The 22,747-nt window shown below is 43.2% G+C and overlaps 1 protein-coding gene and 1 long non-coding RNA gene across 2 annotated transcripts in view; both read left to right on the forward strand.

Annotated features, from left to right (window-relative positions):
- The first annotated feature begins 1,922 nt into the window (after positions 1 to 1,922).
- Positions 1,923 to 9,731, forward strand: NXT2 (nuclear transport factor 2 like export factor 2). The gene is made up of 4 exons (XM_045031269.1): positions 1,923 to 2,137; positions 2,816 to 2,902; positions 4,362 to 4,506; positions 5,089 to 9,731. Exons 1-4 carry the CDS (start codon positions 2,123 to 2,125, stop codon positions 5,265 to 5,267), a joined length of 426 nt encoding a protein of 141 aa, XP_044887204.1. The 5' UTR covers positions 1,923 to 2,122; the 3' UTR covers positions 5,268 to 9,731.
- Positions 9,732 to 16,842: 7,111 nt separating this feature from the next.
- LOC123377715 overlaps positions 16,843 to 22,747 on the forward strand; it is a 62,817-nt gene continuing 56,912 nt past the window's right edge. The window contains exon 1 of the long non-coding RNA XR_006582286.1: positions 16,843 to 17,232. This is a non-coding gene — a long non-coding RNA (uncharacterized LOC123377715). The remainder of the gene's footprint in view (positions 17,233 to 22,747) is intronic.

Genomic DNA, 22,747 nt, shown 5'->3' on the forward strand with positions numbered 1-22,747 from the left:
TTTTAGCCCATAAATTGCCTTTTGTGAAACTTTAACATTTTGGAATATTTGCGAGCTGAGAAGTCTGTCCTTCACAGTGAAAGAATTTTGATGCATGTGAAAACAGTGACACTGCTGAGTGTGCAATAATAATACAGTAACAAAAGAAAGGGAATGCCAAGAACTTGGCTGGATCTTCTAATGACAAAGTGCAGAGAGAATTTAATATCTAATTTTAGTGCTTAAATTATGTACAGTTGCTCTAATAGCGTTACCTGATCATGGGTCCCACATTTTAAACAATGTTTTTAATGCTAAAAGACCAAATCAATTACTTCTTCAAACTATCCTGGCACAACAGAAATAGTTTTCACCAGTTACCTTCCTCCTTTGCATTTTTTGCCCTGGGTAAAAATCTGAATCTGATTTAAGAGCTGAACAAAAGCAGGGCATCCTCTCGTGGAAGACCCTGGACTCTAGAATTCAGATTCACTGTTAGCCTGGTGTGCCAGAACCCAAATTTGTTCACCTATAAGTCTCATTGTAAGGCTTATCTATTTACCCATGATTTTATTGGAGAGCGCACATGGAGTATTGGCAAAGGAGGTGGGGCTTCATTTTTATTTGTTTGTTTTTTGGTAAGGGAGTATTTTAATTGACATTGTGTCAATTTAGATTTATCTTGTAACCTGCTGAATTTTTTTATTATATGACCTCTGGTAGGTACATTGTATACATCAGGGGTTGGCAACCTCTGGCACGCGGCTCGCCAGGGTAAGCACCCTGGTGGGCTGGGCCAGTTTGTTTACTTGCCGCGTCGGCAGGTTCGGCCGATCGCGGCTCCCGCTGGCCACGATTCACCGCTCCAGGCCAAAAAAACATCCCTTGGCCCGCACCGCTTCCCGCAGCCCCCATTGGCCTGGGATGGCGAACCGCGGCCACTGGGAGCTGCGATTGGCCGAACCTGCGGACGCGGCAGGTAAACAAACTAGCCCGCCCTGCCAGAGTGCTTATCCTGGCAAGCCGCGTGCCAGAGGTTGCCAATCCCTGGTATACGTAGACAAATTGTGAATAAAGCAGAAATACTCAAGATATATATATATCTTATTGCCTATATTTTTGTACCTATATCTGTAGTATTTTCTATACTCTGACAAGACAGAAATGATAATATAAATGATATTTATTAATAAAATAATACGAAGAATACCAACATTGACAATATATCCACATTATTGCAATTTCTAAAGATTAGCTTGTTAAATGATATCATTCAGACAAAGGGCCTGGCAGGGTTCACAAAAGGCCTAGGTATTTATATGGATAATAAACATCCTGTTACATTAGGGTACAATCACTGTGATTTTTTGTGGTGAGCGGGCACTGTTGGCACAAGAGCCCTCTCCTTTGCAGGGCCTGATGTGCTGATTAATGAACAGTTCGGAGAAGATAAACCAACCCTGAGCCCTCCTATTTATTGCTATATGTATCTGTGCACGTTGATGTCCCGCCTCATTTCTCATCTCAGTGCAGCCCAGAGCTTGTCCCCCTTCGCTTAACTGCTTCAGCATCTTTCTCTCGCCAGGGTGCAGCCGCTGCGTCAACTCTGCAACTCGCGGACTCTGCGCCCAGTTCTGCGCTGCGCCGCGCTGCGTGTGTGCAGGGAGCGGCACGCCGCGCAGAGCAGGGGGAACCGGATCCTCGGGCGGGGTAGATGCTCGTGGCGCTGCTGAAGCCCGGGGCGCGGTGTCCATCTGGCCCAGTCCCCTGGGAGCCTGGGGGGCGGCTCACGGGAGCACGCGGGGCTGCCAACTCCACCCCAACGGCCGGCTCCGCCCCCCTCCTCCCCCGCGCCACGGTCCCGCCACCTGCCCCCGAAGCCCTGCCCAGTGCCCCCCTCACCGGACTCACGACGCACGCGCGGAGGTTGGCCCCACCCTCGCCGTGGAAGCCCGCGGCCCAGCTCCCAGTTGCTCCCCGGAAGGAGTTGTGCGTCGGACCGCAGCGCGGCCGGAAGGGGGACGCTGGTTCGGGGGGACACTTCCGCTTTCTTTTGATTGCCGAGGTCTCAGCCTCCCGGAGACCTGCTCCCGCCTTGTCCTCTGCGACGGGTCTGGGCCGGGGCTTCCCTTTCGCTGTCTGTATGGCCGCCTCCGTGGTGAGTCCGCGGGCGACCCGGAGCGGGAGGCCTGAGCCGGGGGAGGGGGCAGAGGCAGCTCGTCCTCCATGAGGGAGCCAGGGCCCGGGGACTGCGTGTGGGGAGGGGGAGGGGGACCCCCCTCGGGCCAGTCGCCGCGCGGCCCTGCCCGCCTGCAGCTCCCGGAACTCGGGCCTTGGCCACGAAATGTGCCGTGCCCCTGAGCGAGACGTGCCGAGCGCTGGCAGAGGGCAGCCCGGGCCCTGCCCCGAGCAGCCGGAATCGGCACTGGGGGGTGAGATTTGTCTGCAATTATCTGCAGGGTGGGGGAGAAAAATGACAAGATTGTTGGGGGAGGAGCTGGGTAGGGGTAACTGGGAGTCCAGGGAAAGTTAATTGGAATGTTAAGAAAACTAACAGGCCATTGCTCGTTCGAGATCAGTTTGTGGATCAGTCTGCAAGGGAGTCCCTGGAATTCACAGGGGTTGAAAGCCCTGTCTTGTGTATGCCATAGGAAACAGTTCAGCATTAGGGGGAGAGAGCGGTGATAGGGTAACAGGGTGCTTCCATTTTGGCATCTCATTGTGTTACTGTACATATTAACTTACTTACTGGAGAAACTGCTCATAGAATTTTATCAAGCCAACTGTTTTACATTGCTTTATGTAACTGTGAGGGTTTTGCTGTTGCTGTTTCCAGAACTTTAAAACTTATGTGGATCAGACTTGTAGAGCTGCTGAAGAGTTTGTCAACATTTACTATGAAACGATGGATAAAAGAAGAAGGGTAGGTAGATCCCTTAAAAGACTCAGTTGTTATCCCCTTGTCACTCTTGTGTGTACTTTCATTGTCAGACTGATCCTCCTATATACTTCAAGACTTCTGGGAGTTAGCTGCCACCCATCTTATCATTACTGGCAGAGTCCAGATCTCTGTGTGTCTCCTGATCTGTTCTATGAAGTATCCTTAAAGGGACTATCTAAATTAGGGATTCTTAAATTTTTTCCGTTGTGTGAGGTGCTTCTAAAGCGTGTCTCAGATCCCTTCACAACCATGATCCTATTTGTCTCTATATCTCTTCCTTCGGCAGCTACAGTGCAGAGTAAATTTCAATATATACAGTTAAAATTAGTTGTATTAGTTTCCCTTTTCAGAACATCTCATCTCTGATCTCATGAATTAGTAAGTTTCCTTTCTCCTAACCTCCTAAGCTAGCAGTGTCCCTTCATTATAATTGAGTTTGGGTATCTCTAGAAATGACTGAGGAAGAGAAAATGGTACCAGCATCTTATGATCTGGAAATGCTCCATGGACCACAGTTGAAGAATTGCTAATCTGAATGCTTTTTCACGCACTTGTTTAATGTGGTGATATTTATGGATCTCTAGATGAGTATGCGTGATAGAGATAGCAAGAGGTCAACCTAGACCCTTCTTTAAGGTTTGTATTATAGAGCTCAAGCACCAGCCTGCTTCCTGAAACATGCTACGCTTTGTTCTTTTGTAACCCTCCTTTATATGCATGTTAATTTTATTCAGATTACACTTTTATTCAGATTACACTTCCCTATGTTCTTTTTCTTAATGGGGAATACTTTGGAGATGAAAACTTACAGTAGAGAGGTGATCATGTACTTTGTTTTGGCTATTCTGGGAAGTGCTTCAGTTCCATCCCTTCCTACTACAGGAAACAGCTGAAGAACCTGATCAGTGTCTATATTCAGGGGCGGCTCTAGAAATCAGGCTGCCCCAAGCAGCGCGGTGCGCTGCGCCGCCCTTCCCCGGTCCCGCGGCTCCGGTTGAGCTCCCGCAGGCATGCCTGCGGCAGGTCCGCTCGTCCCGGGCTCCGGTGGACCTGCCGCAGGCATGCCTGCGGGAGCTCAACCGGAGCCAAATGCCGCCCCCCCGGGAAAGGGCCGCCCCACGCGCCTGCTTGGTGCGCTGGGGTCTAGAGCCGCCCCTGTCTATATTGAGTATTAAGGCACATAGTTAATTAACAAAATAAGTTACGAAGAAACATACATTCATTTTGTATAGTAGTTTCAATTCTTGATCAAGGACGGTAGTTACTAATGGAAGCCAATGTTTCAGTAGGACACTTCAGTCAGTTCTGTATAAAGGAGGATCTAATATGTGTAATGCTGTTTTAATTCTTCTGATCATATGAATGTGTTTCCCATATTGACAAGTAGCTTGATTTTTAATAATGGATTTTTTTTCCAAACGTGTTCTCATAATCCCTTTAGGTGTTGGCTAGACTCTATTTGGACAAAGCAACGTTAATTTGGAATGGTAATGCAGTGTCTGGACAAGAAGCACTGAAAGAATTTTTTGAAATGTTGCCATCTAGTGAATTCCAGGTTAATATGTTAGACTGCCAACCTGTTCATGGTAAGGTTATTTTATAATTCAGGGTGTTTATTTTTTTTACAATTGTAGAAAGTGAACAACAAATGTAATAAATATTGATTGATGTGGCTCTTAGAACAAGGTAAAGAAAAGACCTGATGGCTGAAATGTAGGGCTATTTTTAAATAAAGGGGTGTAATGAGAAGGTGACTACTTAAAGCTGTACAGTATAATTTATTAAACTTCCTCTTTAAGAACGCTTACTCAGATACAACCTTGATATCTTCATGCGCTAAAGCAGTTACTCTTAATGTATTAAACTAGCTTCAAGGGAATTTTAACATCTACCTGGCACTGTAACGTAAACAGTGCAAGTTAAAAATATCATTAAAAAACATTTGCTAATGAACAAGTTACCATAGGTGTTTCTGTTAGTAACAATACAACATAAAAATCAGTTTAACACACATACTCTTCCAACTATTTTCTAACAAACCTGCAGCTGTGACTTGTATGGAAATGATAGTTAAGTAGACACTCTGGCATTTCACATAAGCAGCTGAGGTGATGGGAAATTGTGCATAACTGTTTTATTCTTTTACATCTTTCATTCTCTTTGTGAAGAGCAAGCTACTCAAAGCCAGACAACAGTCCTTGTAGTGACATGTGGGAGAGTAAAATTCGATGGCAACAAGCAACGTTACTTCACCCAGAATTTCTTACTGACAGCACAAGCTACACCTACCAGCACAGTGTGGAAGATTGCAAGTGACTGCTTCCGCTTCCAGGATTGGGCCAGTTAATGGGGACTGAGAGGTGATTGCTTTCCCTCTTCATTGCGTGACTTTAGCTCTCTGGACAGTCATTCTCTAAAAGTGAAAGACCTTTATCCCTTCTCCTAGTGTGACGTTCGTTTTGGAAGTACTGCAGATCTGTGTTGTGCTAGTCCTAGAGGCCCTGGACTTAATGGCAAATGTATTTTTGAAATGGAAGAAGTTTGCTCAGGTTACTTGGGCCCCTGTGAAATATTTAAGGCAGTGAGCCAGAGGTCATAACCGTTCCTGAAGTTTGTGTTACTGATTCTCTCATGTAATGTTGAAATCATTCCTGTAAAAGCCTTACATACAACTATCCTGCTGCTTCAGGAACTTTTTCAATAATATTGAATGCTAAAATCTCCACTACTTGGACACTGAATCCATTCATACAGATGTGCAATCATTTCAGTTTATAAACACCATCTTTGAAGCAGACATGACAGTGAGAAATGGAGTTAGTTGCTCCTATATGAAACTCAGAACTGCTTATTTTGAGCCTTGAGCTTGATCTGGCAACCATTAGAGTTCTTTTTTCTAATTAGAGTGGCCACATCACAGTAACTTCTCATATAGTAGATGGGAGAGATCCCACTTGGAGTTGTAGTGTCACCAATGAATTACATGGTTTGGGGGATGGGGGAATAAAGGGATTGGCAAATACAGTCATACTTTCTGCTTCCTCTCTGAAAATTGAAAATATAACTTTTGAACATGTGTAAACTCTCAAAAAATCATCTGTTGTAAAGCCAATGTTTAGTGTCCTTGATGTACAAGGAATACAACACTTATCAGGTTTCCCCTTTGGCTTAACCCTCTTAATGTTTGGTTATGATCACTTATGTAGATCTAGGTCCACACTAACCCCTCTGTTGAATGCAAAGGGAAAGGACAAGCATGTTAAGTTGATTTGAGAAGCTGCTTCCCTTTCTTTGGAAGTCTTGGAGTATAAGCTACATATCCATCAGCTGTGTCATCCTTTGTTTTCTGTAGCTAGTAATTTTATTATTACTATGAAGCACATTATACTTATTTTATTGCAACTTTTTCTCCTATTTTGAATTTGCAAGCTTTTACCCCATCAGTCTGAAACATAATAGGAAAGTGGCATTGAAATTGTATATATGATATGGTAGTCATCTCTTTAGTGCAGTTGTTCAGAATAGGTCCCAGAAGGATATTAACCCCTCTACATGAGAAAATTTTATTTTCCTTCAGTCCGAAGTTAATTCGCAACTTTCATTTGTCTTTCTCCTGTTTGGTTTTTATTATGGGTTTCTCAGAATATGTTTACCTTAAATTGCTATACTCTTGGTTCTATTTTTAATTTTTTTTATTGTTTTAAAGTTTAGAGGGTAGCTTGCTTTCTTAACCTGAAATAACGCTTTAGATCTCAGAGTGGCAGCACTTTGTGTTCAGACTGCTAATCTAAGTTGAGCAAATTAAAAGGATGGAAATCTAGTCACATAGTAAGTACTTGAAAATGCACACTCTGCTTGTAAGTAAAATTATATTTGACAGTAACTTGTAAATCTGATCTTAATTTCATCCTGACGGATGTTTAGACAATTCACAAGGTTGTTACTTTTATACTGGGTAACAACTCATTTTATTCCTTAAATCATAAAACAGAAAATAAACCATATTTTAAAAACTTAAGTTTACTTAACATATGTTTTAACAAATAATGGTATAAGTTAATATAAAGATGAAATGATAGGCTGCACCAGTAATTAACTTAAAGAGTTTTCAGCAATGTTTATATCATTAGGTTGGCGAATTTGTAATATATTGGCCAACCCTCGTAAATGGAAAATTTTCTATAGTTAAAGTCTGAAATGGTCTCTCTGAAGTCCTTGCTCAAGAAACTGCTTCCTCTGTTTTCCTACTTTTGAGAAAACATGAATCTAAAAATGGCATAAGGACTACAAAACTGTTTAACGTTGTAGCTATCGTAAATGTTTTGCGATCTGTGTGTGTAGTGGGGAAAGATTGACCTTTTTAACTGTGTAATGTTATCTTGCAATAATGTTGGGAGGTTTTCATATCTTTTCTACCAGATCAAAAGAAGAATTAACGTTAAAGTTATCTGCTAATTATATAGCATTGTTGAATTGTGGTGGTGTTGTATTATGGTTACAACTCACTGTTTCTTACAGATGAAATTCATATTCCTAATGTATCTTGTCTTTATACGGTATCAGTATAACTTTTAGCTCTAAAACATTTATGGGTGAAATTCCAGCTCTGGGCTTCTGAATTATGAAGACATTCAGTCTTCAGAACACAATATTCTTATACCAAACAAATACATTTATACTCAAGTAAATATTTATTTAAAACTATTGGGATGACACCTTAAATCTTAAATTAGCATGTACAGTTGTCTAAGACTTTCTGCCACAACAGTGGAAGTTTTAGATGTAGATGTAGCCATTCTATACATTCTGTTCAGATGGAAGCAGGTTTGGGCTTTAAGTATGGCTGGTGCTCTGAGTTCTTACTATTTTGAAGCATAATTTAGTATGTGCACAAACTAACTTAGTTGTACAAGCTCTGCCTTCAATTGTGTTAATTTCACAGTTGGAAGTGGATCTTGGCTGTTGCTAGATTTTTTGCTTGGATTTTTGTTGGAATTGGTGGAAGTGATGATGTTCCGCACCATTCTTCCCGCTTCCCTTCCCTTGTTACTACACCTTCAGTAGAGCCATAATAAGGTTTGGCTTTTGCAGTTGTTGATGATTATGTCTTTGTAGCTGGAGGTGATCTGCCTTAAAGAAAAGGGGCGTGCTCAGGCTACCATAATTGCCTGCTAACCAAAATTCTTAATTTTCTTAATACTTGTACAAAATCATAAGAACTAAACTGCATAGAAGTCCAAACACTCTGATGCTTTCCCTTGCTGTTAAAATAGTAAATTCTGGGCATGTAGCAAAGCAGTAATACAAAATCAAGCTGAAAAGCTAAGCAAATGCAAATCCTAATAATATCTTCTGGCACTTGACAACTGGATAGAGCTATTTTGCCTATCTTGTATTGATTGCCTCCTTTAGTCAATTCTGTTTGACATTCTAGTTATGTTTTGCTCTTTTTAGTATGCCACAAATAATTTAAAATGCTCAGTGCTGCCATTTCTTGGAGGGGAAGTATTTTGTCTTCAAAGGCTAGCATAGGTAATGCTTGTTATCTGATGAGAGACTTCTGAGTATATAAAGAAGTGATGCTTTTTAACATCAAAATAGCTTTCCACAAACTTGAATGTTTTATAATCTTTTGCAACTGTTTAAGACCTCTTGTAAGGGTGTCACTTAAAAAAAAAAAAAAAAAAAAAAAAAAGCTTGATCTGGTATTTTATTTTTATTACAAGTTTTCATAGTGTTTTCTTACTATATTAAAGTTCAGGAAATAACATTTGGCTCTTCAACTTTGCTGTTTGGGTTTTAGCTTTGAGTTACATATGTTCTAATTATATTGCCACCGTATGGTACTCAGATGTCTCAAAACAGAGGCCACCAGTGTGCATGCTCCGTGGTGGTGGTGGTGGTGGTGTCTCTCCTGTGATGAGAAAAATGAACTGATGGTGACAACTGATTCCACAGTCATGTGCATCAGCAGGAGAATAATGCAGCATAATAGAGGTACATGATACTTGAGAGGGCAGAAGTAAAATCTCTGGGGAATGGGGCAATTCCCTTGGATAATATTCACTGACGTTTACATCACCATTCAACAAATGCTAAGAAGTAGTCAGCCAAACACATAGTGTATGCAAGATGCTTGGATGGTAAATGTTCTCCCCTGCCTCCCCAAAAGCATAGACTATGCCTGTGCTATAACTCTTCTATGGATAAATAGAACATTGACCCAAAGAACTAAATTCACTCTTTGTTTTTCCTTTTTTAGCATCAAGAATGGCTGAGTTCAATAGACCAATTGGCTACTAAAGTTACAAGTTTACACTTAGGTGCTGATCACCTTCAATTTTCATCAACATCAGTAGCAGTTAAGGGTGCTAAACTCTTTGGAGGGTTGGTCACTCAGTGAAAAGTGCTTTAAATTTTGTTCAAATGTGAGTCTAAAAACTAGGAGTGAGGCTCTGTGCTGTACCTAACTTACAGGGGCCCCCTGAGGCTGTCCTTTGGGCTGGAATGCTGCCTAGAATCTCTTTAGTGTTGTGGCTCCACCCGCACCATGCCCCACTCATGGTGGCGCAACTTTTTTGTACCAGAACTTATGAAGGGTCCTTGGAGGACAGCCTTACAGTTGTTTTCTGCAGTGCCAACTCCCCGTGGCTTTTAGGGCTTTTCATGCTCCTCTGGCCATTTTACCTAGCATAAAAGGTCTGGAATGAGGGTGAAGAGCTTAAAAGGAAGTAGGGCTGTCAAGCAATTAATCACTCTGTTAAACAATAGGATACAATTTATTTAAATATTTTTGGATGTTTTCTACATTTTCAAATATTTTGATTTCAGTTACAACACAATACAAAGTGTACAATGCTCACTTTATTTTTATTACAAATATTGCACTGTAAAAAAGAAAATACTATGTTTCAATTCACCTAATACAAATACGGTACTGTAGTGCAATCTCTTTATCATGAAAGTTGAACTTACAAATGTAGAATTATTTTCAAAAAAATAACTGCACTCAAAAATAAAACAATGTAAAACTTTAGAGCCTACAAGTCCACTCGGTCCTACTTCTTGTTCAGCCAATCAAGTTTGTTTACATTTGCAGGAGATAATGCTGCCCGCTTTTTGTTTACAATGTCATCTGAAAATGAGAACAGGCGTTCGCATGGCACTGTTGTAGCCAGGATTGCAAGATATATACATGCCAGATGCGGTAAAGATTCATAAGTCCCTTCGTGCTTCAACCACCATTCCAGAATACATGCTTCGATGCTGATGATGGGTTCTGCTTGACAACAATCCAAAGCAGTGCAGGCTGACCCATGTTCATTTTCATCATCTGGGTCAGATGCCACCAACAAAAGGTTGGTTTTCTTTTTTGGTGGTTCGGGTTCTGTAGTTTCCGCATCGGAGTGTAACTCTTTAAAGACTTCTGAAAACATGCTCCATCCCTCATCCCACTCAGATTTTGGAAGGCACTTCAGATTCTTAAATCTTGGGTTGAGTGCTGTAGTTAACTTTAGAAATCTCACATTGGTACCTTCTTTGCATTTTGTCAAATCTGCAGTGAAAGTGTTCTTAAATCAAATATGTGCTGAGTCATCATCTGAGACTGATATAACACAAAATATATGGCAGAATACAGGTAAAACAACAGGAGACATACAATTCGCTCCCAAGGAGTTCAGTCACGAATTTAATTAATGTATTATTTTTTTAACAAGCGTCATCGGCATGGAAGCGTGTCCTCGGGAATGGTGGCCAAAGCATGAAGGGGCATATGAATGTAAATACCTTGCAATGCTGGCTACAATAGTGCCATGTGAACAGCTGTTCTCATTTTCAGGTGACATTGTAAAAAAGAGGCAAGCAGCATTATCTCTGGTAAATATAAACAAACTTGTTTATCTTAGAGATTGGCTGAATAGGAAGTAGGACTGAGTGGACATGTAGGCTCCAAAGTTTAACATTGTTTTGTTTTTGAGTGCAGATACCTAACAAAAAAATCTACATTTGTAGGTTGCTCTTTCACAGTAGAGATTGCACTCCAGTACTTGTAAGAGGTGAATTGAAAAATACTATTTCTTTTATTTATCATTTTACAGTGCAAATCTTTGTAATAAAAATATTATAAAGTAAGCACTATACACTGTATTCTGTGTAAATTGAAATCAAATATTTGAAAATGTAGGAAAACCAAAAATATTTAATATATTTAAATCGGTATTCTATTGTTTAACAATGCGATTAAAACTGATTAATTGGTTTTAATTTTTTTGAGTTAATCGCATGAGTTAACTGAGATTCATTGACAGCACAAGTCATGGACAGGTCATGGAGCTGTGAATTTTTGTTTATTGCCTGTGACCTATCCATGACTTGTACTAGAAATACCCCTGACTAAATCGTAGTCTTACCCATCGTCCATTCAGTCCTTGGACTCTCTACAGAGGCTGATGAAATTTGCTTCATCATGTGGTGTCCAGTAGGACTCAGGCCTCCCAAAACAGTAACTCAGACCCTTTAATAGTTGAATGAGTCCCAAAATATTTAGCTAGGTGCTGCTGGGGAGCCCTGGAGGGAGCCAATGCTCTGGGGTGGGGCACTGCCAGGGGTGCTGTTGCTCTGGGGGTTGGGGAGCAGCAGCACCAGCTTCCAGGGGTTGCATCCCAGCTGTAGCGGCCCCTGGGACCACTCCTCAGGCCGTCCCTGGGACCAGGCCCACCAGCTGCTGTTCGGGCAGTCCCCAGGGCTGGCTACCCAAGCAGTGGCTGGTAGGGCTGGTCCCGGGGCAGCTCAGAAGTGGCCAGTGCGGCTGCTTGAGCGGCTCTGAAGTTAGCCACACAGGCCGCTGCAGACATCACGGAGCCCCAATGATGGGGAATGAACTATTGTTTCACCCCACAACAATGGTCCTGCTGGGATGTAATTTAGACACCTTGACACAGTACTGAGGGAGAAGCTTGTAGGATTGCAGTATATAACTTCAATATCTGGGGCTATCAAGCGAACACCATTCCAAGATCTACATGGTATTTGTCTCTAGGGTTCTTGTGATTCTGCTGAGGCTGCCGGTCAGTGTCAAATGTCAGTGTTTTTTGTGATGTGAATGTTTGGCTGCTTAGTATGGGATTGAGACCCAGCAAATCACTTCTTCCAGCCCACTGAATCACCACCAGATCCCTGCTTAAATAGAGATTCCATAGATAAATACTTCATATTTTGCTGTGTACATTAATTGAAACAGACTATGCTAGAAAAAAATGATGGGGTTTGCACATTAGAATTTATACTTGTCTTAAAAAAAAAAAAGCCCTGCTATTACTCCAAAGTGAATGAATGGATTATCCTGAATCATACAAACAATTTAAAGTACTTGGTGACTCTACAGGAGGCCATTTTGAACATGTCTATTCATCTAAATGAAATGTTTTGTAACTACACCTCTACCCCGATATAACGTGACCGGATATAATGCGGTAAAGCAGCGCTCCGGGGGTGTGGGGCTGTGCACTCTGGCAGATCAAAGCAAGTTCGATTTAATGCAGTAAGATTTTTTTGGCTCCCAAGGACAATGTTATATCGAGGTAGAGGTGTATGTGGTTACACTGTGAACTCTTCTTTTTTTCCTCCTCACCCCCAAGAAATGGAACTGAGTTAGGAGGCCCAGTAAGACATGGGTCAATGTGGGCTTCTCCAAAACATTTTGTGAGGTATTTATTGTGTGCGCTTTTATGTGCATCCCAATTCAAGGAAGCATGGATGGGCCAAGCATTCCAGTCTGATCCTCCTGAGTGCTAGGCTTTCCCATCTCCCACTGAATCAGATGTAGATCAACCTTAATGAAACTCAGGAACTGAGGGTACACAGCACCATGCAGGAGCTGACACTGACCAACTGTACCATGGGGCATTTTGGTAGTATTTTTATTAGTCATGGATTTCACTCCATGAATTTCTTCCCCGATGTGCCTACATGTCTGTCTTCCCCTTTCAGTTGATTATTATGTGTGGATAAGAATGGAGTTAGGGCCACAACACCCAGAAATATAGCACAGTGCATGCATGGACTGCGAAAACAGCAAAAGACAACCCACATACCTCTTTCCATCTTTAGTCATAGTTGGGTTCTGTATCTCCTTAAATATTAAACTGCTCAGTATTCATAACACAAACTGAGTTACAACCTTTGAGAATTAATGTTGCTTGTTGTGTGGTGCAAGGTGGCTGCAGGTCCATGCCAATTAACCAGGTGCTAGGTAGTTTGTAGGCATGGGAAATACAAACTGGTCCTGCTTAGAGATTATCACTGAGTCCTGCCAGGGAAGTAATATAGCTTATTTTCAGTTGTGTAGCTTCTTTTCTTTGGTAATCAAGTTGTCAAAGCATCCCTACAACGAGACCCTAATGCAGCCAAGGAAAAAATCAGTTGAGATAAAGTGTATCTTTTAGAAAGACAGTCAGTCTAGTTTACCCTGAAATTGTGGGCTGACTTTTACAGGAGGGCAGAGCAGATGATAAATAATGGTCCCTTCTGGCCTTAAAATCTATGAAGAATAATAGCACTGATAGTGTCACTTTAATATTTGTAAAGGGCTATCGGGTAGTTTGGGACCCTCTTTTCACTCCAAATCACTGTTTTACAACCCTAATATTTATTAAATACATTTTCATCTGATTGAAAATAATTCAATGAAAACTTTTTTGTTGATGGTTGGGCTGGCTGTAAATATCCCCTTCCAGAGTTGGCAACACAAACAGTCGCATAACTGTGAGAACCAGAAATTTGAAGATTTGCAGACGGAGATACAGCACAGCTACCTTAGAGGAGTAGCTGAGAATTCCCCCAGTCATACGAATACTTCAACCAATTTATGTGAAAAGTAATATAGTGGACGATCCAATAACAACTAACTCTGACCGCAAAGACATAATTACCAAGGAAGATTTGTTTAGTTTGTTACAGAAAGAAAACTATAGACTTAACTTATTTCAACAGAGAATCCTAATACCTACAGTAACTGTCCTGCAGCAAAACTATATAAATAGTAATTTCAAGATGTTGCACACACATTTTGCTGCAGAATACTAACACTTTAATTACTGATATATGCAGACATCACGCACACATGTAAAACTGCTATGTAATTAAGGCACAATTTCCTACAGTATATCTTCTATGTTAAGTACATAAGATGAAATCCTGGCTCTACTGCCGTCAATGGCAAAGCTCCCATAATGCACTAAACATAAAATCAAGAGCCTATCCATTAAACAATTTTAACTGTCTTACAAGAAAACAATAAACAAAAGACAGAGTTGATGTGGTTGGAATGCCTAGTGTAAATTTTTGCACATCTAGGTTTGTTAGAAAACCTGTTTTGTATTAGAATCTGTATCTACCTTTATTTCCACACTTTAAGACTTAGGTTTTATTAATTAACATATTCTTGGAATTAAATTTTGATAACTTACAATAAAGTTAGTTACAAAAGTGACTTGGGAATTTCCTTGGTTTTGTTACAAAAATACAAGTAGTATATTATCAGCATAAATCAGCCTGCTGCCTGAATTCAAAGGTTGGCATAGACTCCTGCAACCATTTGGACTTCAGCACATACAACTTTTGCTCAAGGGTCCTAGTTTTCCTCTGTCTGCTCTAATGTCCTCTCCTCAGGTCATGACTCCCAATCCATGCATTGTTTGCAAGATTTATAGGGAAAGATTTGGATCACAGAAGCTCCAGGCTTTGCTAGGAGCTGCAGACTTGGTGTTGTAGACTTTGAGCTGTTGAGTCAAAGCATAGGGATAGTGTGACAGGGTAGGCCACTACGATCACCATTACAAGGTTACGATATATTTTGTACAAAGTATGCCTTGTGTGGCATCATTTGAAAAGTCAATCTGCTGAATATTATCCTGGTAAAGTGTAGCAACACTATATGTAAAGTTATAAGGTTCTACTGTATGATTGTTACTGAAATATATTATAATTCTGGGGAACACCCACAAACCAGTTCCTCAGAGACAGTGAGGCTATCACCTAGTTAAGTGGACATTCTTCAGCAAGGGGGAAAAGTGAACAAGAAATTTATATTCCATCACAGGGATGGCCTAAAGCTCAAGTCCACAAGAGACAGGCTTTCACCAAATGACTCAGCTGAAAATTGAAGATTTTTCTAGAACAAAGGACTGAGTTATAAAAGAGAAACTTGTTTTATCTAAACCAATGGGTGTTTGGATTGAACTGTTTAGGAACCACCGCTTGAAAACTATATGCACAGGTCTTGTTATCTCTTTTGATGGAAACAACAGACTTTCTATGAGCTTGCATTGTCCAGCAACTGCTGGACAATACAAGATGCACATTTCTGGGGGACAAGGCTGGAACTGGGAATTTGCTCGTGTCGCCCTGTACATAATTCATGAGTGGCTGGCAGAGCATTTATGTAACATAGCCACTAGCAAAATCACTCCCAGCTATGTGTGAACAGGCCAGGAGTGGATGCTCTTACAGAAGAGTGAGACTCATTGGAGACTCAAGGGAACACAGCTGTTCAACAATCCAGACTGTACCCTGGAGAATGTCACAGAAGCACAGGCCTCATTCTGCATTTTTTTTTTAAAGTAGCCTATGCAGTCTTAATGCACTACGGTCTTTATGATGAAAAGTGTTATAGAGCTAGATGTTGCAAAGAAACAGGTAATTTCCCATGTAATTTAGGTTATTGTGACTAGCTTTAAAAACAGTTGCATTTGAAAATTGATAAAAGCAATTTTTCAGTAACAGCATTTTTAGTTCAGATAAAATTGAGTATGATTAGCCCCTCTAAAGAGAAATACCTTATCCTATATAATGCTTGAAAACATTTGAGCAAAAGAAAAATAGCTAGAGATACACTAACCAAAATAAGTACTGTAAAAATGAATGCAAATCAGTCTCAATTGTTAAAAGGACAACTATGTTACAAGATAAACCTTGTGCATTACACAATGTTTTTTTTTCCATCTCAGTAGCTACCTGGTGATGTATACAGTGCTGACAAAGGCTTAATTCCCACAGAGCAGTTCATTACGTATATAAGGTTCTTACTGGAGTTGAACTGAATTTCAGATGCTTTGTTCTGGGCCAAATTTGATTTGGCATTTAGCCAAAACACTTGCCAATTTGATTTCTTCCTGTTCACCGAGCTACAGGGGTTGTAGTGATGTCTCTATTGAAGACATGTTAAACAGATCTGAAACTCAAATATAGTTGAGATTTGGACTGATTAAGTTCAGATAAAAGAAGAAATCCAGAAGAAAATTCTGCTTCCTGCCTTAGGCCCCCCATCCTGTAATTAACCCTGGGTGGACACAGGGACTGTCCTGCACAGAGCTCCTTGCAAGCTTGGGTCTCCTCTCCGCCCTGTCATTGGTGAAGGTAAAAAGAACGAATCAGTTTCTTGGAATGAGGTTACACAAATGGATCCCAGGGAAATTAGAAAGTCAGCTGCCATTGGACACCTAACTCCCATTGGTGCTTTGGAAAATTTTCCTTTTATTTGCATTTTGCCTTTTGATCTAATTCACGTGGAATTGCTGCTCAGGGCGATCCCTGTGTGTAACCTCAGCTTTGCTCTCCTAGATTTTTTGAGAAGTCCTTCCTTACGGAAAATACCAGTTCTGAAAACAATGTTTAAAATCTAAACCCCTCTTCATCCTCTGTTCGCCTTCTCTACTCTTCTGCCTCAGGTAAAAGGAGGCTGGTCAGGTTCCTTTGTTTGGAGTCGGGCTGGGTCCGGCTCTCCCGCTTTCGCTGCGAGCGCTGCCTGCAGGGGGCGCTGTGTTCACTGACCGCCTGGCTCCGGCTCGCAGGGGGGTCTCGGGCCTGAGGAAGTTACCTCAGGGGAACGTTCTCGTCCCCATGGCCCCCGGGGCACGGGGAGGCGGGAGCTGCCCGGCGGCGAAGGCGGGCGGCGGAGAGCCCTGCTGGGGGCCAATCACCCGCCCGGCCGGGGCGCGAGCCTCGCCGCCCCTCCTCCCTCAGGCGCCGCGGCCGCCTCGTGCCCCGCCGGGGGCTGCCCGTGCCCCGCCGCCGGCTCGCTGAGGCGGCGCCCCCGAGCTCGCTCCGCGGCGGGCCGGGGCTCACAGCAGCTGCTCGCCCTCCGGGCCGGCCCCGTCGTGAGGCGCGGCGCCCTCGTGCCGCCCGCTCCAGTCGCGCTCGATGTAGAGGTGGAAGGGGTCGTGCTTGGACTCCAGCTTGCGGGAGCGGGTGTAGGCCAGGATCAGCCCGCCCGCCAGGCAGCCGTAGAAGATCATGATGAGCAGGATGTAGAGGTAGGCGTCGTCCCCCCCCGGCGCGGCGGCGGCCCCGCGGCTGGCGTTGGCCCCGCCGGGCAGGTGCCGCAGCAGGTGGCTGAGCAGGGCCCGCAGGCGCAGCGCCTCGCTGCAGTTCATGGCGGGCTGCCGGGCGCGGGGTCAGCGGGGTCCCGCCCGGGCTGGCCGCACTGGGGGGGGTCTACAGCCGGCTGGACGCGGCGCCCGGAGCTCGGCGCTTCTCATCCTCCCGCGGCGCCTGGCTGCCTTGTGCCGCGGGGAGGCTTTAATCCCGCTTCCCCCGCCCACCGCGGGGCTCTTCGGCTCCATAAGTGGAGATGTTCCCGGCGCGCAGAACCCCTGCCCCGCGCCTTGTTTATCTCCGGGAAACAGAAATATGCTTTTAAGCCGCCCTAGCAGAGGGAGATCGTAAAGGGACGGCGATGTTCCCCCAGTCTGAGCTGTGCAGCGCAGGCACGGACTGGAACCAAGGATTCGTGCGGGGTTGAAGCATATTTTAGCGAGAGACATCCCAGTTTGATTTAAAGCTTCTCAGAGGTGGAGCATTTGCTACATCCCTCTCTGAGCTGTTCCAACGGTTAATCACCCACCGCGTTCAGTAGCTGCATCTTATTGCTAGTTTGAACTTCGCTGACTTCATCTTTCAGCCACTAGCTTCTGTTGGCTAGATTAAGGAGTCCTTTACCTTTAATCTGGCAGGCAAAGGGATTAAAATGTTGCCTATTTCTAGCTTAAATGGGGAAATCGCAGCTACAATGATTCCCAAAGAGTGCCTGAAAAATCATATTTACTGCCAGGGTGCAGTGGTTCTAACTTTTGTACTGGTGACCCCTTTCACATAGCAAGCCTCTGTGTGCAACCCCTCTTTTCAATTAAAAACACTTCTTTACATATTTAACACCATTATAAATGCTGGAGGCAAAGTGGGGTTTGGGGTGGAGGCTGGCAGCTCGTGACCCCCCTCCCAACCCTCAGTTTGAGAACCCCTGTTGTAGAGAGACTGAGAGTTCTCATGGTGTCCAATTTAAGAAGCTGTAGTTAGGGACTTCGTCAGAAACCTCTTTGTACCTGCAGTTGCCTGTAAAAACTGAACTCTGATTTTCAATTTTACCCCTGGGATTATTTCTACTATTGAACTTCCAGCAAAAGGGCAGTTGTCTGCTTTGTATGAGAGGGTTAATAATAGGGTGACCAGACAGCAAATGTGAAAAATCAGGACAGGGAGTAGGGGGTAATAGAAGCCTATATAAGAAAAAGACCCAAAAATCGGGACTGTCCCTATAAAATTGGGATATCTGTTCACCCTAGTTAATAAAGGGGCTGCCCCTGCCAGGTGATGAGCACCTTCCATCTAGGACACTGTTAACCACTGACAGGATTCGATGCTCAGCACCTTATGGGAACAGGGTCAGTCATCAGTAGTAGAAGCATTTCCCCATGCTACTTAAATTTAGTGGTGTTTTTTTATATCCAGTGCTGGTGAGGGAGGCAGCAGCATGTGTCATTCGGGGAATCAGAGAAGTAGAAGTATTGTCCTCATGTGAAAATTAAAGAAAAGCAGATTAAGCTGTGCCTGGGCAGCCCACCTACATTTGGGATCTTCCCTGTTGCAGCTGTATTTATGTAGTTATGCTGGGGTAAATTTCCTTAATGTAGAAGTTCTTTTGTGTCTCAGTTTGCCCATTGTAAAACTGGGATTACAATACTTTGTTTCCCTCAGAGTGAATTCTGAGAATTAATTAATTAATGTCTGTAAGATACATTGGATGAATAAAATGTTCAATAGTGTGGTTCTGCCAGTCCCCTGTAGCGAAATATTGTTAAAGTGGGAGACAACTTAGTTTTGAAGAGTAACAATTTGGAGAGCAAAAGGCTAATGGTGTCTACTAATAGATGCATTCTGTATCATGACTTGAAAAACAGGGTCAGAGATTCATTGAGGAGACACAAAGCGAAGTTCAGCAGCATTTTCTCTGGCCAGTCTCATTAGCTTTGCCCTTTCAAAAACAGATTACTTTTCTTCATGGAACTACAAAGGAGCTTTTTTAGGCTGTCTCTTTTCAAGGGGCTAAATCAAGAACTAACTTTATTGATATAAGAAAAGAAGAATGGAAGCTGAATATTATTAGGCCAGACTTGATAGTGGTGAGGCCTGAACTTCTGGACTAAGCTCTGGGCAGTAATGTTAGTCAAGTCTTTTTGAAAAAGCCCTCCAAACACAGTGGGGGATGGAGAGGAAGCAATCCTGTCCTGGCAGGGAGTGGACTAGATGGCCTTGGGGCTTTTTTTTTTTTTCATTTCAAATTGCAGCAATTTTACTGATTTATTGAACCATCCAATCTCAAGCCTGGTGACAAACAATTTAGGCAGCTCAGAGGCCAACATACTTCCTTTTCTGCCATGGGTGGGCCCCTGATACCTATTGGGCAATCTAGGCACTGCTGTAAGACTTTCAGTAATAATGGTTCTGTGATTTTTTTCTTTGAAAAAAGGGGAAAAAGGCCAGTATTTAGCATGACCATATTTCCCAAAGAGAAAAATGGGACACAGTGCAGGGCTGGCTGAGCTGCTTGCCCAACCCCTGCCTGCCCCCCACCCGCGGCTGGTATCGCTGCTCACCTGAGCCCTGCCTGCTCCCCCACCCGAGACCTGCCTCCCTCCTGAGCGGGGCTGGCATAGATGCTTGTCCCTTCATGTTTCTCCGCACCACATCCCACTTTTTTGACAGAAGTGGCCATTTGTCCTGTTTGCTCATGCCAACTGCCCACTTTTGCCAAAGAGGTTGGGATGGCTGGGACAGGGCTTAAAAAAGGGACTGTCCCAGCCAAAATGGGACATATGGTCACCCTACCAGTATTTGAAATGGGGAAATCCCTCCTTCTTAGTCATGCAACTCTAATATCTACCCAGCCAAGCTTCACTTAAACACACAGCCTTGTTCCATAGGAAAGAAAAATCCATCCAGTGGGCAGATCAGCCATTTAGGTTAGTGCCATTCTGGGGCACACTCCTCCATAGGGTGAGACAGCTGAGCCATATCGTATAACCATTCCTCTTACTATCCTTTCTTGGGTAAATATGAACTTGACACCATCTGGGTTCTTTACCTTCTTTTATGCGGAGTAGATGGCGGAAGCTCCATTTTAATTGGCAAAGATTGTTTAGTGTCTAGTGTAAATGTAGATCCAAGCTGGATGCTTCTTTAAGTGGCAAGACAGGATCATTTTACTGCAAAGCAGGTTGCTATAAAAAGGCAGAACCCAGCCCACTAAAACCTGTTTATTAGTTAGTTCTCAATATGTTTGTTAAATGTGAATTCTCATCAGTGTGCTCAGGCAATTCTTTGTGCCAGATTCCTTATAGAAAAGTCCAGATCTTTGTTAAGCAGTAGGCATATGAGACCTTATCTCTATGGCTATAGCAGAGTAGTTATTCTGGACAAGGTATGCCTGTCAATTTCCCTGTGTAAACAAGCCCTTAGAGCACAGTGGTTGCAGGGCAGCGGGAAAAGTGGGCAAGCAAACAGTTGCAAAGAGAGCTGGGCAGGCCACAGGGAACCCAACAGTGGCCAGAGTTGCCATGCAGAGTGGAGGAAAAGGAGGAACAAGGGTTTCAGAGTAAAAGAGGCAGAGGCAAGAGGGCATCGTTTAAAAATCGGAAGTCAGATCTTACTGAGGAAAATAGAAGGAGCATAAACTCTGTCAAGTCAAATGTAAAAGTAAAAAAAGACTTTGAAGAGCAAAAGATACAAAAACAAACAGCAACTTTTTAAAAGTACATCATAAGCAGGAAGCCTGCCAAACAATCAGTGGGGCCACTAGATGATTAAGGTACTAAAGAAGCACTCAAGGAAGACAAGAAGAGAAGCTAAATGAATTCTTCGCATTGCTTTTCACTGCAGAGAACACAAAGAAGATTCCCACATCCAAGCCATTTTTTTTTAGGTGATAGATCTCAGGAACTGTCCCAGATTGAGATGTCAGTAGAAGAGGTTTTGAAAGAAATTGATAAATTTAACAGTAATAAGTCACTAGGACCAGCTGGTATTCACTCAAGAGTTCTGAAGGAACTCAAATGTGAAACTGAAGAACTAACACCTGTAGTATGTAACCTATTGTCTAAATCAGTCTCTGTAGCAGATGGCTGGAGGATAGCTAATGTAACGCCTATTTAAAAAAAAAAAAAAAAAGGCTCGAGGGGTGATTCTGGCAATTACAGGCCACTAAGCCTAACTTCAGTACCAGGCACATTGGTTGAAACTATAGTAAAGAACAGAATTAGCAGATACATATATGAACGTGATATGTTGGAGAAGAGACAATGCTGCTTTTGTGAAAGCTAATCATGCCTCACCAATCTATTAGAATTCCTCGAGGGGTTCAACAAGCATGTGGATATAGTGTACTTGGACTTCCAGAAATGGTAGGAATAAATGGTCAGTTTTCACAATAGAGAAAGGTCAAATGGTGGGGGGGTCCCCCAAGGATCTGAACTGGAACCTGTGCTGTTCAATATATTCATAAATGATCTTGAAAAGGGGATGCACAGTGAGGTGGCAAAATTTGCAGATGATACAAAATTACTCAAGATTATTAAGTCCAACACTGACTGCAAAGAGTTAAGTGGATCTTACAAAACTGGGTGACTGGGCAATAAAATAGTAGATGAAATTCAATGTTGAAAAATGATCCCAGCAATACATACAAAATGGTGGGGTCTAAATTAGCTGTTACCACTCAAGAAAGAGATCTTAGAGTCATCTTGGATCATTCTCTGAAAACATCTGCTAGATATGCAGCAACAGAGGTTTTTTTGTTTGTTTGTTTTTAAACAAACAATGTTAGGAACCATCAGGAAAGGGATAGATAAAACAGAAAATAAAAAGCCATGGTACACCTACATCTTGAATACTGTGTGCAGTTCTGGTTGCCTCATGTCAAAAAAAGATATAGTTGAATTGGAGAAGGTAGAGAGAAGGGCAACAAAAATGACTAGGGGTTTGGAACAGCTTCCATCAGGGCCGCCCAGAGGGGGGTGGGCAAGTGGGGCAATTTGCCCTGGGCCCTGCAGGGGCCCCATGAGCTGCTCCGGGTTTTTGGCGGCACTTCAGCAGGCCCTTCACTCGCTCTGGGTCTTCGGCCGAGGGTCCTTCAGTGCAGCAGAAGACTCGGAGCGAGTGAAGGACCCGCCGCTGAAGTGCTGCCGAAGGCTCGGAGCGCCGCCCGGTGAGTACAAGCGCCACACGTGGCGGAAGAAAAAAAACGAAACAGCTACGGTTGGCGGCACTTAGGCTGCTCTACCACCGCCGCTTCATTCTTCTGCGGCAATTCGGTGGCGGGTCCTTACCTCCAAGAGGGACCCGCCGCTGAATTGCCGCCGAAGACCCAGCCCTGCCCCAGGCTCCCTGAATCCTCTGGGCGGCCCTGGCTTCTATATGAGATTTAAAAGACGGGGACTGTTCAGTTTAGAAAAGAGATTAAGGCAGGATATGACTGGTGCAGAGAAAGTCATGAAT

The sequence above is a fragment of the Mauremys mutica genome, chromosome 9 (assembly GCF_020497125.1).
Source record: "Mauremys mutica isolate MM-2020 ecotype Southern chromosome 9, ASM2049712v1, whole genome shotgun sequence".
In the NCBI taxonomy this organism is placed as follows: Eukaryota; Metazoa; Chordata; order Testudines; family Geoemydidae; genus Mauremys; species Mauremys mutica.